The 17670-nt window shown below is 40.5% G+C and overlaps 1 protein-coding gene across 5 annotated transcripts in view; it reads right to left on the bottom strand.

The window, feature by feature from the left end:
• The window catches only part of EXOC1 (exocyst complex component 1), a 55295-nt gene that overhangs the window by 3340 nt on the left and 34285 nt on the right, over positions 1-17670 (bottom strand). For 3 of the 5 annotated variants that reach the window (XM_025192537.1, XM_006036278.3, XM_025192538.1), the window contains 7 exons: positions 13303-13347; positions 12219-12382; positions 8363-8473; positions 5139-5215; positions 4310-4538; positions 2938-3121; positions 2043-2242 (listed from right to left, as the gene is read on the bottom strand). In XM_025192537.1, the coding sequence (XP_025048322.1) occupies positions 2043-2242; positions 2938-3121; positions 4310-4538; positions 5139-5215; positions 8363-8473; positions 12219-12382; positions 13303-13347 (1010 nt within the window). The remainder of the gene's footprint in view (positions 1-2042; positions 2243-2937; positions 3122-4309; positions 4539-5138; positions 5216-8362; positions 8474-12218; positions 12383-13302; positions 13348-17670) is intronic. The other 2 variants (XM_025192539.1, XM_025192540.1) reach the window with 1 other exon arrangement.

Raw genomic sequence — 17670 nt, 5'->3', positions numbered from 1 at the left:
AATAAATGGCTGAAGAATCCCTTTGAGGCCTAGGGCACAAAGAAATTAACAAGGGAAAAAAAATAAACCCATCCTGCCAGATGGGCAACAAGAACACTCCAAGGCTAAGATAAGCTGAAGACAAAAGAAGAACAACCGCAAAAACAGAAGCTGGGCATTGAAAAACCTCAAAGCACTGAAACAAAGGATGCCAATCCCTATAAAAAAAAAAAAAAACACTTTGAAAATGCCAAGTTGGGCAAGTCTCTTTCTCTACTGCTGTTTCATCGGAGCACATATACATCTGTTCACCCCGCTCCAGCTGTTATCTTCAAATCTGCTATCTTCAAATCATCATCATCTACTCAATAAGCCCGGGTTGGCCACCCTGGGCTGATACTGAGCAACTATTGCTGGTAACTATATCTGGTGTGTGTGTGTGAATGAAACGGTTGTTTTGTGTATGTGTATGCCTGTGTGTAATGATGTGTATGATGATTTGTGTGTGTTTGTATGAATGGTGTGCCCGAACCTCTATGTCTAACTCACGTGATCAATAAATCACGTGAGTTAGACATGGAGGCTGGACGAACATCTGGCTGGGGGCGTTTGACCCCAGTACTCTTTCCTGCCACGGCAGGAGGATGGACTAGATGATCTCCTCAGGTCCCTTCCAACCCTACCAACTATGAAACGCGGCACCTTGCCTTATCCCCCTTTATTAAGTCTAGTTCATGATTTGAGCAATTGGCAATTTGAGTAACAATGTTACAGTTCAACTGAATTGCTGGGACCTTTCTGGGAATTTAGATAAGAGACTTAAGTAATTTAGAAACAGGATGTTTGCTCCCCATCTAAAGATGAGAGCAATAATGAAAATTATAGCAAGGAAAGATGCCCTTTTCCAAGACACAACAGGTTGGATATAATATTTAAAACATGTTAATAAGAAGTCATTGAGATCTTTAGACTTTTTTCCAGGTAAAAACTGGAATCCCTTAAGCAGCCATTCTTACTGGAATTTAACAAAACAAGAGATAGATCATTCTTATCTGCCTGGTAGTGCAAATGCACATTGTGCACATTTGACAGTTTCTGGAGAAAAACAAATATATTTTTCATCAGAAATACAGTTCAAAGGATCATGGGAAAGTAGGGCTGGAAGAGGTTCTCATAAGGCAGGGGTGGGCAATTATTTCAGGTGGAGGGCTGCTTACTGAGTTTTGGCAAGCCATCAAGGGCCGCATGACAGGCAGCCAGGGGCAGATAAGTATTAATTTTCTAAAATTTTCAGGGGCCCCGCAGGCTGGGTAGAATGGCCTGGCAGGCCGCATTTTGCCCACCCTTGTCATAAGGTCATCTAAACTAGTCCCTTGCTCAAGACATTATTAACCCAACTAAATCCCAGCCAAATGTCTACCTAAAAGGCTTGATTGTAACCACCATCCGGCCCAGTGGGAAAAAAAATGTTGAGCACCACTGTTCTACTGCATCAGGATAATTTGCAAGAGCACCCTGCCCCCGAGTTGACCTACTATCTGTAACAAAAAGTTATCCCCAATGTTCCCCTTTGATCTTCCCTGATATGAGTTTCCATTTTCATAAACCTGCATTTTGCATATTGGCTAACACACAGGAGAACACACTAACACCAGCAGACTCTCCCTATGCCTAAAGAAGGGTGTTTGTGCCCGAAAGCTTGCAGATGACAATTTTTCCAACTATTTAGCTGGTATAATTTAGTTGGTAGAAAATATCACTCGCCCAAAGAACCTTTTCTGACTATGTCCTTAGACCAACATGGCTATAACCAACACCCCCAGTGCTCCAGGAATTTGCTGAACTACTTGTGCATTGCTGTGTTTCTCACCCAGCAGATGTCCCAATAAATTAGGGTCCCAGGAAAACCAAGCCCTGTGATTTGGAAGCTTCAGTCAGTTGTTAAAAGAAGGCCTCGTTTACCTACTCCTTCTGGTTTGGTGGCTTGTAACAGATGTCCACCACGACATTCCCCTGATGCTCTCCCCTCTGACCTTTACCCACAGGCTTTCAAAAGTACCTACATTCAGTTTCTCAAGAGGCTGTCCCAAAGAGTAGATAACATAAGACTGAAGATGATCTGTGTATTTCTGTTTAGCTTCTTTTTTCTCAGCCTCGAGACATGAAATTTTCAAACGAGAAAGTGTAGCAAAAATATGGTGGAAGTTCTCCATCATCACCACATCCCTGGGAGTTTTCTGGCTTTCATTTGCCACTTTTTCCACTAAAAAAAAAAAAAGTTTAAAATTCATTTCTCATCTCTTAAAGTGACTGAAAAACATCCAAATTATGTGGGGGGGAAAAAGATCACCATGGAAAATGAGTGCAAGAGAGCCAGTTACAGCAACAGCCCCAGAAAAGGGTCTCTGGCTTTCACATCTAGAACAGATCTATTTATGTTTTTTTTAATTTTAGACAGATTCACAAACTGTCACTCTATAGCACCAGAAAGCACCTACCAACCAGTTATATTCAAAAAGTGATAAAAAAAAAAAAATCAGTATGGCTGCATCCAGTATGCATTTGTTAACATTTAAGTTAATAACCAGTATGCTTGTTGTAATCAACAACTGATTTCAATCAATATTTCCTACAACATTTTTATATGCAAAGCACATGATCACACAAGCATGTACCCAAATGGCTTTAGTAGTAAAATAGAATTTTTCAAAATTCTAAGGCCAGGGTGCTCAAGTTTTGCTACATGGATACATCTACTATTGATGATGTGTTTGATGTCAAGATAAATGCCATTTATCATATTTCTGATCTGTCTTCCTCATTGACCAGTTTAAGGAATGTCATTAATGTTAATTTCAGACAGAACTATGTATCCTGCCCTCCAAATTAGAAGGAAAGACACCTTGGTTAAGCAGTGTTTTTTGAATAAACTGGGCTGACCACAGCAACAGACCTTACCATTGAAGAAAACAGCCGTTATAAGTTTTAAGTAGGCTTTATCAAGATCGCCTCGGCGCTCTGCGTTCTTAAAAATAGACTCAGCAAGTGCTGCGAACTCTTCAAACTCAGCCACAAAAGGAAGGATTCCAACTTTACTCTTCTTTGATATCTTTACCTCTTCCATCTGTTTAATTTGGTTACTCTTAAGTTAAAAGCAAAAAGAAGTTAGTCTATACATTGTTGAAAGCATAGTGTCAGATAAGAAAATAGGAAAAAAGTACTCATTTCACAAAACTCTTATAATTGTCCTTTTATATCTTTGTGTGACCTGCTCTTTTTAACCTTTTTACCCAAACAGACTTTTATAAAACAGGGAACACAAGTACAATATATTTTCCAGCTTCTGTTTTCCTTCCTCCTTGTTTATGTAAGTAAAAAAAAAAAAAAAAAAAAAAAAAAAAATCACACGTTCTGCAGATTCCTGCAAGCAACTAGCAACTTGTACATGCAAATACCAAGATAAGTTTAATTTTATAAAGAACTACTTGTCAGATGCAACCAAATTAAAAAGTAAAAATAAGAAAGGAACAAAACATTTTCTTATGCTTCATTCTTACAAATAAATACAATTAATAAATTCTGCCCATCTGTAATTATACAGCAGAAACTTATACTGAGATACTATACTGTTAGCAAGCAGTGTTAGGTCTTGGTCTTGTTTGTTTGTTTTTATATGAGCAAAAGCCTTAATGTAGATGTAGATTTTCTGGAAAAGGGTCCTTTCAATGATACAATTTATTTAATTCAAGTGTTTGGTAGGGACTGTGCCAGCAAAAGCATATTTTGGCAAAAGAAGCTGCACCTATCCTAGAAGGGTACACCATTTGGTCTTTACTAGCAAGCCTACCTAAATCCACGTTTAATACATTTCTGAAGGCAAGACAGAGATGCTATCTTGCCTTCTGTCCAACTTCAGACTAACATGGCTATCTTTTTTTTTCTTTTTTTTAACAGTAGTAGTAGTAGTAGTAGTAGTAGTAGTAGTAGTATAAAACAAATTTTGTTTAGCAAATCAGGTGACTCAAGGGCTATGCTCTGTTTGCCTTGCTCACACCAGCAGGATAGGGGCAGGTTTTGACACTTCAATGCTATGGAACTCACGTCTCATCCCTCAAAAATGGCTGCACTTCTCCAGTTCATTCTTGAAAACGCTCAAGACAAAACTACTCACCAATCATTAATGCAATTTTGGAGGTACGTGACTTACTTTACATTTCTTCATAATCAACGAATAAACAAATTATTTATAAAACCAATGACTTTTAACATTTAGATTTTTCTTCCATTTTTAATGGCCTTATATTTTATAAGTTCAGTTTTAAAAACTTACAATGCATTTGTCAAAGTTCCTTTTGACAGTCACCAAAACATTTCCAAGTGTTGTGCTGAGGAAGGAAGCAGGGTCCACATTTTGTGCTGTCCAAACATGGTGACTCATTTTAACTAGCATATAAAGGGAATTAAAGCTATCAATCTTGTCTCCCAAAGCTATAAGATTATTTAGCTCAGGCTCAATACAGCGAAATATTTTTATCATCATCTGCCGGATCATGTCTTTCCTGTAAAAGATATATAATAAATTAATTAATTAATCTGATGATTTACCAAGCTACTATGTATTTTCATTATATAGAATGAAAAATGTGCAGGTATTAAGTTTCTTTCTTTTACTTCATTCAGTAAGTCTGAATGTTTTCAGCATGGGATAAAAAAGAAAACCAGAGTGCTTGTCACATGTTAGTAGAATGCTGTCAAAACCAAAACCCCACAACTTAAGTGTATAAGATGATAATGGTTTTTATTTAGCTCATTAACATCAAACAAACACTTCAGTTTCTGAACCAGACTTGGCCTCCCCTAAAGGTCAACTGTTCTCCTGGGCATGTATACAAAACAAATAATGTTTTTTTTTGTTATTTTGCAGATAGGTATCAGAATTATTTTTTGTATTACAGTTAAACACTTACCTGAACAAATTTAAGTATATATTATACACACTGAACAGTTAACATTTACTCACAAACACAAGTCATTACTTATATTCCTGCAGGAAACAGAAGTAATTAACTTATGATTTATACTCATAATACATATATAGATATACTCATAATAAATGTTTAGATTCAGGAATGAACAAGAATAAAAATATCAATACATACTCAGAAGAAATAGGCTGTGCAACACTAGGATTATATGACCGAGATAAAGTTCCTCCATCCGTGTCCTCTGTTTCACTCTGCAAGAATTAGGAAGGACATTATGTTTAATTAAAATACTGAACTAAAATTCTATACCTAACTAATAGTTATGTTTACAAAAAACAAAATTATCAGCACTCGTTTTTTGAAGTTGGTATATATAGTAGTCACACTTGCATTATACTATGCCCTACTGCTCCAGAGTCATCTCAGCACTCTCTAACATATAACATTCTCAAATCATTAACTACCAAATCACCAGATGACAATGACAATGGCCACCCTTAAAAGTCAATACCGTCTTTGAGGCAAGGCTTTGTCCTTGCCTCAAATTCTGAATAATATAGTCCCTCTCCATTATCTTCCCTCGACTCTTTTTGCATCATTTCCTCACCACTTATACTCCTGTAACTAAATCACCCACATCTAATCTTATTATATAAGCAAATCATGAACATGTTATATTAAATGGTAACAGGTGTTGCTGACTAATCTTCAATTATCCTTTGAAATTGTCCAAATCCACCAATGCAGTTCATGCCACACTTATATGAGTGAGGACAGCGAGATAAGAACCGCTGTTTTACCATAGTTTTTTTCAGTAAATGGGAAGATAGAAGGTTATATACTGGCAATGCTTGGCCAGTATCATGTGTCAGATGGATTTCTGAGTCATGAACAGCTCGAGTCACACAATTTGCCTGCCTGAACTAAGGTGTTAACAGTGTTCACCAACAGCATTATTCAGTTCCTGTCTTCTGGCCTCCATAGTGCAGAAGTACCTTTTTTCTATTGCAGACTATAAACAACAATTTAGTAACGCTCTTTACTAACTGGTAGGTAAACACCAACAATGGAATAGCATGATTAAGGATTGGATTTTGATCCTACTGAAGTCATGGACAAGCTGCCCTTGACTTCAATGAGGCCAGAATTTTACCCCTTAATGTACCTAGTCTCCATCTGGGAGGAAAGGAGGTGTGGGGAAACAGTCTAAAAAAGTCTGTCTTTCTCCACAAAAAAAGGAGCATGATGATGTCTCTTTTTGAGAAGTTATAGTAGCATAGAATGACGTTGTAGTTATATTGGTCCAAGAATTGAAAGAGGCAAGGATTTCTTAGGATGATTTCTTTTATTGGACCAACTGCATTGCTGGAAGAGACTTAGACAAGCTTTTGAATGCAAGGCAATGCAGACCTGAAGGACATCCTGAATTCAAAAGCTTGTCGACCTTTATCCCAACTAGTCAGTTGGTCCAATAAAAATACCCTTGCCTCTCTTTTTGAGGAGAATACTCATCAACCATGAGAGAAAGAACAGCCTGCTTTATTCAGGTTGCCAGCAATTCAAAATACGCATCTTAACCTTGGCATGCATTATCTGCAAGTCAAGGAACTGAACATACAAGTGGTTAGTTAGTTTTCCACTCTGGGGTCCAGGCACAGTTTGGATTGTTGCGTACAAAAACTGGTATAGCAACAGTGGTAGCTGCATATGCTAATTTTCGACCTGCAGAAAAGTGGGCAGTGGGGTCCCCCAGGGCTATTAGTGACTTGGACGACGGGGTGAAGAGCAGCCTGTTTAAATTTGCAGACACCAAGATTTGGGGTGAGGTGGGCACGCTAGAAGGGAAGGACAGATTACAGCAGGACCTGGACAGGTTACAGGGGTGGGCAAATGAAAATAGGATGGAATTCAATACTGACAAGTGCAGGGTGCTGCACTTGGGCAGTAGGAACCAGCAGCATACCGATAGGCTGGGGAACTCCCTTCTCGAAAGCACGGTGACAGAAAGAGATCTTGGAGTCATGACTGACTCCAAGATGAACATGGGCCAACAATGCGAGAACATGGTCAGTAGGGCTAACCGTACCTTGTCCTACATCCACAGATGCATCACAAGCAGGGCCAAGGAGGTGATCCTCCCCCTCTGTGTGACACTGGTCAGTGTAGTCACAAGGAATAATGGCCATAAGTTGTTAGAGAGTAGGTTTAGGCTAGACATTAGAAGACACTATTTCAGTCAGGGCGGCTAGGATCTGGAACCAACTTCCAAGGGAAGTGATGATGGCTCCTACCCTGGGCGTCTTTAAGAGGAGGCTCGACATGGGTCATTTGAGCCCAGTCTTCTCTCCTGCCCAGGGCAGGGGGTCAGACTAGAAGATCTACAAGGTCCCTTCCGACCCTACATCTATGAATTTATGAATCTATAACGTAGCACAACTTAAACTAAAACAATTTTCTGAATTCGCAGACAACTTAGTTTTATCGACATTAGTTAGCCAAGCCCACTAAGAAACTGTTAAAGTTAATCCATTCTTGCACTGAATTTGAAATTCAATTTATAAATCAGGAATCAACGAACAAGGTAACTCTGTAACACTGTTGTTTGTGATATTATTGTCTGTGGACATCTTCTAACATACACAAACTAGCCATATACACAACTTTATATGTTTTTTCTACATACCTCCAGGTACCAGGTGCAGCTTGTGAATGCTGAGATGGTGGGATGGATGGAGCATCCCACAGGAGTGCGGCCCCCCCAGGTGCTTAGCGGCAGACCCAGAAGTGGATCGGAAGTACTGGTCCACTTCTGGGTCCACAGCCAAGCACGCAGGAGACTCCCCGCCCGCGGCCCCTCTTGTCTCAGCAATTGGCCGCAGGGGGACCCCGGGTGCCCCCCCCAGATGCAGGAGGCACCAGTCACTGAGCCAGGGGTTCCCTGCACGCTCGGCGGCCGACCCAAAAAGCTGACCAAGGTGGACCGAGCGCACTGGGGACCCACCGCACTCCAATGAGACGCTCCATCTGCCCCACCATCTCAGTGTTCACGAGCTGCCTGGGACCTTGAGGTAGGTAGAAAAAACGCATAAAGCCATGTCTGTGTCCGAATTGCCAAATCTCTCCGAATCCAACTGGAGGCTTCTGATTCGATTCCGAGAGATTAATGATTCAATTCAGATTCAGAGATTCGGCTGCCAAATTGGGCCGAATCTTCCCCAAATCGTATCAGCAACCGAAGCTTCACACAGCCCTAGTAGAAATATGTTTGTAATTAGACTGGGTCCTTAAAACAGTAAACTGAACTATTTGCTCTTTACAATATTCTAAACATCAGTTACTAATTAGGCAATTGTGGTATCAGATTGTGTATCAGGTCAGCTACATTGAAAGGGTCATACCATTGTTGTTCCATGCATGCTCTGATGCTGCTGCAGTTTGAAGAATTTACTAATGAAGTCCTGCTCTGCCAGACACAGGGGCTCCAGTTCACTTAGCACCTGCTCGAAAATCTAAATAAAACCAATGTTTGATTATGCACTCACATACCAGCCACTATTAAAAATACAGCACAGACAATTAAAACACTATTCTTGGCTCAATTTTCAATTGCTTGTTGCATTTCATTCCATACCTTCTCAGCCTTCTGCAAAAATATTCTGAACTCAGATTTCTGCCAAATATATGACTGCTCTATTGCTTTCATACATACACGTTAACTTTCACATAAACCCATTCTACTACTTGTTCCCTTTAAAATGAATAACGAAATGAAGATGAACATTTTTGCTCTGTGAAGCAGAAGTGTCAAATGAATGCTTTGACTACAAGATTAAGTGTTTACTAGTTCAGCAACTATTACCCTTTGCCCACATGATGATTTGAAGCTGTGCTTTACCCATTTTAAACAAGGTTACAGCTCAATTATAAACTATGGTAAGAAATTATAAGACCGACATGGTTGCAGGAAACAGCAGAGTAGGGAACAGTTCATAGAAATCAGCAATGTATGCAAGCTATTACCCCTGTAAGAGAAAACCATTTTCAAAAGATATTCGGCTGTGAACATGTGATGCAGTACTGCATTCTGTTGGCCCAAGTGAGCAGGGTATAAAAGAAATATTGAGCAGACCAGGCTTAGATATACAATATGAACTGTGAGAAACGGTAGCTGTACAATAAGGAGGTGTGTTCTGTGGGTGGATGATTAAAGAGCATGCAATTCAGTTAGCTTAATCCAGGGGTGTTCAATCTCTGGCTAATGGGCCAGATCTGACCCATGGAGCCAATGTCATCCAGCCTACGGGGCTTCCCACGGGTCCAAAGGTGTGGCAGTGAGGGGAATAGTGGCAGTGTTAATTACTGCTCCCATGCTGCCAAACTTCCAGACTTGTGGGTAGCTCTGAGAGCCAGATAGCGTAGCCCTGGACAGTACTTTGAGTGCAGGGGCACAATCCCAGTGACACAGACCATCCACATGCTACTCATCTGGACTGTGGGGCCAAAAGGCTAAGCAAAATTGGCTCAATCCCTTCCTTTTTGTTTTTGAGGGTTGGTATTGGGTATGTTGTATATTCAGTAACCCCAACTGCTTCACAGCAAAGTTTATTTTTGTGTATTTAAAAAAAATCTCGCATCTGGTGAAACTGGTAAATTCGTTTTTACATTAATTTTTTAATAAAACTGTGACCTTGCCTTTTTTTGGACAAGGTAGACTAGATCAATTTATAACAGTGATTCTCAACCAGAGTCCCACAGCATCCAGGAACACCTTCTTTTCAAGGGTGCTACAGGGTGCCACGCAATGTTAGCACAGTTAGGTGTGCAAACATGATTCACAAGATAAACACAGATTCTGACATGTTATGGTCTTTCCGATTCCTTTGCCACAGAAAAACGCTTTGCTATTTTTCTAGTCAAAAAAGAGCAAAAGAAAGAGCTAGCATTTAGTAAGCGTGCCTCAATTCTAAAAAAGTTGAGAACCACTGATCTATAGCAGTGGTTCCAGCAACCCACAAAGACTTTTTTTCACGGCTATATTATTAATTTATTTTGCAAGTGTTATGGATTAACAGGCATGGTATGGTGACTGTTATAGTCTATCATGAGATAAAACTAAATATAGCTGAGTAATAAAACTCAATAGAAAAATTAATAGTAAAAGTTACTAGGTAAGCACCTTAACTTTGTATGTGTATGTGCGTGCACACCCCAAGACTAGATGCAGACATACAAGATAAAGAACTTAGGTGGAAAAGTTTTTCATTTTATTAAATGAAAACAAACCCACTCAATTAGTAACCATTATCTTGCTTTTTTTTTTAACCTGTAACAAAATCAGAATTTTTACTTTAACAAAAACAAAATTTTCACAGGAGAGATGACGTAGCTTTTAACTCCACCTGACAGACAAATATCTTTGGCTGACAGATGTGACACAAAAAAAACCAAAACCAACACACCCCAGTACTTTATTGGAAGAGGCAGCGCAATAGTTCAACCTGGCTCTGCAGCATCTGTATATATGCTGTATATATTGTCTCTTCAGTGGGGCTTTTTAGTGCTTTTATCTAATAACTGATTCAATCAGCTATTAGATAAAAGCACCGTAAAGACCTGCTGAAGTGCCCAATCTATACAGATGTTGGGTGACCCCAGTCCTGCTAATGCGCTGCCTCTTCTGGGCATGTATTGTGCACTGTGCGGGGGCATGCTGAGCTTGAAGTAAAGTGCTGAGGTTTTGGTTTTTTTTCCACATCTGTAAGCAGCATGTCTATGAAAGCATGTCCATAACTAAGAGAGAAAAACTCTTTACAGAGATGCTGCATTTACTCGCGCACACACAAACCAGTAAATTACCAACAGGTTGGTGATGGGAGACAAAAATTATTCTGCTCAACTAGACTAATCCAATAACATTTGATTTTACATTGGTTCTTCATTTTCTCAAGATGGTACTTGGCAACAAAGCATTAGGGCTAGGGCAGAAGTTACCCATAAACTGGTTTAAGTCATCAGAAATTGTTTTAAACCTGTAACAGAACAGAGGCCCAGTGTATATAAACCAGTTTCAAAACAGCTGAAACTGATTTAAGATAAACCTGGTTAAATGAAGTATTAGACTTACTGATTTGGGTCAAACTGGTTTATGAAACTTCTGTCCCAGACAGTGCCATAGCGGGGGGGGGGGCGCGCGCGGCGGCAACTGGGCAACCATCCCAGGCACTGAAACGAAGAGGTAACAACAGGGGCTGCCTAGCTGAGGCAAGAAGCAGGACAGAGCTGCAAGGCGTAGGACACAGCTGCAAGCAGCTGGTTTGGGGGGGCACAGTGACAGGGGGAGGCTGGCTCCCACGGCTGTGTGCACTCCCGTGCAAGCATGGTGGGGGGGCATGTGCCCCCTGGATCTGTGCATGGGATGAGGGTGGGCTGCCACTGTGAACTTTGCTCCAGGCGCCAAAACTTCCTTGCCACGGCACTGGTCCCAGTCCCCTTCCTGGTTCAAGTTAAATCAGTCCCCCAGCACATTTTGCAGCCCTGGGCTGAGGTGTGCTGTCTGCTCCAGAGATCAGGGCTAGCCCCAGCCCTCTGCTCCCTAGCTGGGATGCAGTCCAGGCTGCAAGGGTGGGGATGAATGCCACCCCAGGTAAACCTTGGCAGGGGTCTGGGGCCAGGAAGGGGAGTTAAACACCCCGCTCAAACTTACTGATGAATGCGACTGTGGACTACACATCCCAGAGGCACCTGGAAGCAGGAAGAAGTGATGTGAAACCCTGCAGAGTCCTGCTACTGTGATTCTGGACTGCAAATCGGAGACCTCAGGGCAGCAGGAAGAGGAAGCGAACACAGCACCATGCTGCTCTAGTGCTCCCCAGCTTCTGGCCTGAGCCACTGCAGGCATGTGGCTGCATTCCCTGAATCAAAAGTGAATATCTATCCAGTTGTTTCTCAGTTTAATCTCTGCAGCTTAGACTAATCTGCAAAGACTGAATCAATTCAGCCTTGGGCACTTTTGACTGTCCATACTTAGCCACAGCCTTCAGCAATCTCACAGTATATATGAATTTTAACACTGGAAATAGATATCTATATCTGATCTAAAAAAGACAGTGTACACACACACTTTTCCCAACAAACTGGAAACATCTATCTGGACTCTTGGCTTTTTATACCAATTTTCAAATGAACCAAAAAGCAAATTCTTAACAATTAACATTAAAAACTTAAGGTAAAATGTTATATTTCCCTCTGTTTTACCTTATCAAATTTAGTTCTATCAGCCACATCAAGATCAGAAGCTGACATGTTTCCCATATCCAGCAGAGAGGATGATTGAGACCTACGATTTCCTGAACTCTGAACAGAGAGTTTATTTAAGCTAGAAGTAGATCCAGTCAATTTTCCAGAACTTCCATGAAGACCTACAAAATAATAAACATTTAAGATGATGACTTATTGGACTCGGGCATATTTGAAAACAACTACAAATACTTACCCATAAAGCACACTCCTCCTCCCCCTACACCCAAGACTCTAAGTACTCGGACTGTAAATCTGTACCTACCCCAAACAGTTCTGATCTGTATACACATTTCTTCATTACAAGGTAAGTGAAATATTCAAGAGGTTTTCCAGAGTTAATTGCAACACAGCACCATAAGTCTATATAGTAACAGCATGGAAAAAAAATTATCTAAGGAACCACACTGCACACCTTGAACCTAAACCTAGCAAGCATAGGAAATGGTTTTGGGCAGGTAATCTGTCTCCTGAATAGACAATTTCATCATAGGAAGATCACTTGTAATCTTTAAATTTTTCCTTTAGCAACTTACAAAATAAAGAGAAAACATGTAATTTATTCCAAAAAGAGAAGAAAAACACTTCAGTAGCTGAAGACACCTTCCATGTTCTTTTTTGGAAAAGTGGAGCTTTTTCTACAATTGACAATGATAGGAAAAAAAGTGTGTTTTGGGGCTGGAGCAGGGAGGGGGGCAGCGTAACACAAGAGATGGGTAAGGAAAAGCTTTTACTAGATTGAAAGACCTGGGTGCAAACAAAAGAGTAAAAAACTCTACTCCTAGATTCAACCCTCAAGTAAATATGCTACAGTAAATATTCATAAATCTCATCCACAACAGTACTATTCATTTAATCCTGTACATTTCATTTCATACAATAACCATATTTAACATTTATTTTGCCCTATAACACAAATATTTCTTACAAATATTTATTGCACCACAGGTCACTTTAGTGTTAACAGGTTTTCCATGATGTACAACACATCTACAGACACCCATGCATGACAATAGCTACTAATGCAACTAGTCATACTCACTCTCTGTTTCCTGTTTGACAGCACTTTCTTTTCGAGGCAGTGTAGCTGGGATGGATTAGGTTGCAAGCATCAAAGACAAAGACAAGTTAAAAATGCAGTTTGCACAAACCATGCACAAGACAAGTTAAGCACTAGCTGGAAAGAAACATGCAGAGAACTATAAGCAGCAAGTTACTACAGTTGCAAACATTTAGTTGGAAAGGTACCGTTCTAGAAAAAAAAAAAAAAAAAAAAATCAGCATCTAGCTACATGGAAAACACAACAAAAGTTTCAAAATAGTAAACTTTACTTTTCCTAAATATTTTGTTCAGAAGAAAAACACCTCAACATTTTTCAAACAAGTTGTCTTTAACACAGAAAAGCTCAGAAAGTTGTGTTGCCTTGTTTGCAATTGTTGATCTGACATAAAATTCAGTTTGCAGAAACACTGCAAATAAAAATACAAATAATACTGACACCAAATACAAGAGAAATACAAACACATTAATTTTGTATTAGTTGTACTGAGTCAGAACTAACTAAAAATCCATTAATACTCCAAAAGCCCTTTTGATACCCTTTTTCAGTACGACTGCCCAGCTTATTGTGTATTGCTGCTGTTGGTAACTTGGGTGCTCTTTTCATAGATACAGAATTATTTCGCACTATAAAGGCACCACAATGTCTCATATCAGCATCCCCGTGCTTACAGATGGTGGTAGGGGCACTTGAACTAAAGCTCATTCAGTGGGCTTTAGTTCAAGCATCCCCACTGCCAGATTAATTGAGTTTGCTCCAATGTGCTGCAATTAAAGCGTATCAGAGCAGCACTCGTGTATAGGCACCCTTTAATTTTGTATTCAAGCTGCATCAAAAGTTTCCCAAGTTGCAAATGTAGCAGACATGGGGGGAGGAGGGGAGCAGGAAGGAAAGAGAAATGGGTTCTTCCCAACAAAGATGGAAAACATTAAAAAACAGCCCACAAACCCCAAATGCTGTACCAGTCTTTGAAAAAGTAAAATAAATTTTAAAGTGAAAAACTGTATACCAGTCTGAAATACAGAGCAACTATGACATGTTAATATTTCCTTGCACTTGCAGCTAAGGATTCTAAGTTCACCAGAAGTGTTACACATGCACTCTAGAACAGAGGTGTTCAACCTCCAGCCCATGGGCCAAATGCAGCCTGCAGAGCGTTGGAACCCAGCCTGGCAGCTCCTCATAGGAAGGGAAATTTGGTGGCAGGGGAGCAGAGGCAGTTAATACCACCACCCCTCCCCACCGCCAAAATCCCAAACCCCATGCACCGGATCATAGCCAGACCACAACCTTCTCCCACATGACCAGAACAGGGCCTGGCGGTGCCCTCTTCCCTCTGCACATCTGGTTCAGGACCAGCCCATGCCCCCTACTCCCCACCACCCGTGGATCCAGACCATACCCCTCTCCCTTTCCCTGTGCAGCTGGTTTGAAACAAGGTCAAAACCCCTCCTCCCTCCCACCCTGTGGGGCTGGGCCGCACTCCCTTTCCTCCCATCTGGCCAGGTTGGTGCTGGGCCACATCCTCTTTCTCCCACAGGGTTGGGCCATGACCTTTCCCCCTTGGGGCTAGGTCATGCCCCCTCCCCCTCTGCAGGGCCAGGCTAAGCCCCCTTCCCCTGCAGGGCTGTATTGGGGCCAGGCTAGTCCCTGCCCCCTCTCCACACAGTCGGATGGTGCCCTGTGTGCCAGATTGGGTCCACCGGCCAGATCTGGCCTGTAGAAGGATTGGACACTGCCCATCCAACCCACTGGATGAAAACATTAAGCACCACTGCTCTAGAAGCAATACGTGGTAGGACTCAGCACGTGTTGGATAGGGTACATTTTTCAAAGCTACAGTTGCGGAGAGGAACAGACAAGCTGGTCCTATTATAAATAGGATAGATAAAATATTAAAATATGGAAGTGGCAAATCCTAAACGACACCAGGTTCTCAAATTGTCTATGCTGTTGCTTCTCTTACGCTGGCAGAAAAGCTTAACTCTAGCTTACACAATTATTTTATTTTTAAATAAGTAGTAAGTAAAATGAATTCATTTAAGCCAGGTCCAACATTTTCAAAGGAAGAAAGAATGGCCTGTTAAGGCAAGACAGAATTCACAGTGCATGCCATGACCTAGACATTTCAGACTGCTGTCTTTTTTGGCACGCACACATGGACGCACACTTGTGATAACAGAATGCCAAGAGTAATTTCCAGCAGCTCCTCTACATTTGACATGCTCAAATTGCAGTCTCATTCCAGGACTGCAAAACAGGAAGAGGCAAGAAAACCACCACCATCACCTGACAACAGGATGTCACTGATCCCCCAAACCTACTTTGAATTGTAATAATAATAAAAAATATCATCATCACCACTATTATTATTATTGTACATAAGATGAAGTAAAATAAAAATACATTGTAATGTTTACATTAAAGTAGGACCTGAAATTTAGAAGGTGCAGTCAAACCCTATTCACCGGAGGAAACATGATTTGGTTTTAATTCTTCTGCACAACTGAGGACATTAAAAACATGATCTGTGTATGTTTCTATACTACGATGATATGCAATTTGGCCTAATTTCTAGTAGACTCCACAGATTCCTTCAAGGATATGCAGCCACAAAAGAGGCTCTCTCACTCTTGGGAGGGACAAAGGAGGAACTTCTCCCTTGGATTCACCTGCATATGATTAATTTTGGTCCCATCCTGTGACTGATACCTACCATCTGCCCAAGGAAGAAATTCTGCTCAACTGTCTCATAGCTATTGAAGCACACTAATTCTGAGCATCTCAGGATGTCTTACTAGAAGAAAGATTTTTCCTTAGCTTATTAAGGGTCTGAGAAGACAACAGTTTGGCCTGCGACATTTTATTACACAAAAGAATATTTGTGCTATACTACTCTTACAAAACTGATTACTTTTAGAACTAGGCATATTGAAAAGGGGGAAAAAGACATCCTTCTGGGCTTACAAGCCTTTTAAACAAATTATAGTTTAGGTGCACACAAATATGAAGTCTCTTGTATCTTTTTAATTCACATATACATTTCTACTTTCCAATAAGATCTGATACCCATTATAAAACTGTACTTGTGAACGGTGAATAAGTCAAGAATATAACTGCTAATAGCCACAACACTTTCTCAAACTAAATTATAAAGAAGTGCAAACAGAAGGAATAGAAGATAGTCATTTACTCCTAACAAAATCTAACAGGGCCAGTTAATACTGCAAAAATTAATCCTAATGTACAAGTTGCTAAGTAAATAAGAACATAAGAATTGCCATTTACTGGGTCAGACCACAGGTCTATCTTGCCCAGTATCCTGCGCCACACGGTTGCAGAATGGATGCTGAAAAGGAGAATGAATTTGGTGTGACCAGGGTTTTTCCTGTTCCACTGACTTGCAGCCTCCAACATGTAAAGTATAGGAAGCTTTAATTCAGAATCTGTATCCCTAACTCCCATGCTCAGTAGCTACTGATGCCCCTTTCCTCCAAGAATCTGTCCAATCCCTTTTTGAAACTAGCTAAACTGTAAGCTTCTAAATCTGGTGGCCATGAGTTCCACACTTCAATTACATGCTATGTAAAAAAAGAACTTCCTTTTCTTAGTTTTGAACTTAGTACCTACTAGTTTAATTTTGTATCCCCTAATATTTACTCTCTCTTGCAAGACAAGTAATAAATCTCTATTTACTTTCTCTTTGCCATTTAGTATTTTGTAAACCCTTAGGTCCCCCCCAAGCGTTTTTTCCCTAAACAGAACAGACCTAGCCTCTTTAGTCTCTCCTCATATGGAAGCTCCTCCATACCCCTAATCATCCTTGTTGCCCTTCCCTGTACCCTTTCTAGTTTTTCTATGTTTTTTGAGGTGAAGGGACCAGAACTGCGCAGAGTGTTCAAGCTGTGAATTCCCCATAGAATTGTGAAAGGACATAATGATAATTTGAGCTTTGTATACAATTTCCTTCTTAATCCCTAACATTTTGTTTGCATTTTTGACAGTCGCTGAGCCTTGAACTAATGTTTTTAGCATATTGTCCGTGATGACTCCCAGATCTTTCTTCTTCAACAGCTAATGCAGAACCCATCATTGGGCAAGGTATAGTTTGGGTTATTTTTGCCCAGGTGCATCACTTTACACTTATGAACAATGAATTTCATCTGCCATTTAAGTTGTCCATTTGCTCAATCATGGCAGATCCTTCTGTAGTTTCTTAGATTCCACCTTGGCCTTTATCACTTTGAATAATGTTGTCATCTGCCAATCTGAACATCTCGTTATTCACCACCTTTTCCAAATCATTTATGAATATGCATGAATGCTCATGCCCCCAGCAGCTGGGGGGG

Source organism: Alligator sinensis, unplaced genomic scaffold, assembly GCF_000455745.1.
Source record: "Alligator sinensis unplaced genomic scaffold, ASM45574v1 scaffold134_2, whole genome shotgun sequence".
NCBI lineage: Eukaryota > Metazoa > Chordata > Crocodylia > Alligatoridae > Alligator > Alligator sinensis.
The sequence above is the reverse complement of the archived record's forward strand: the minus strand, read 5'-3'. Positions and strand labels throughout refer to the sequence as shown.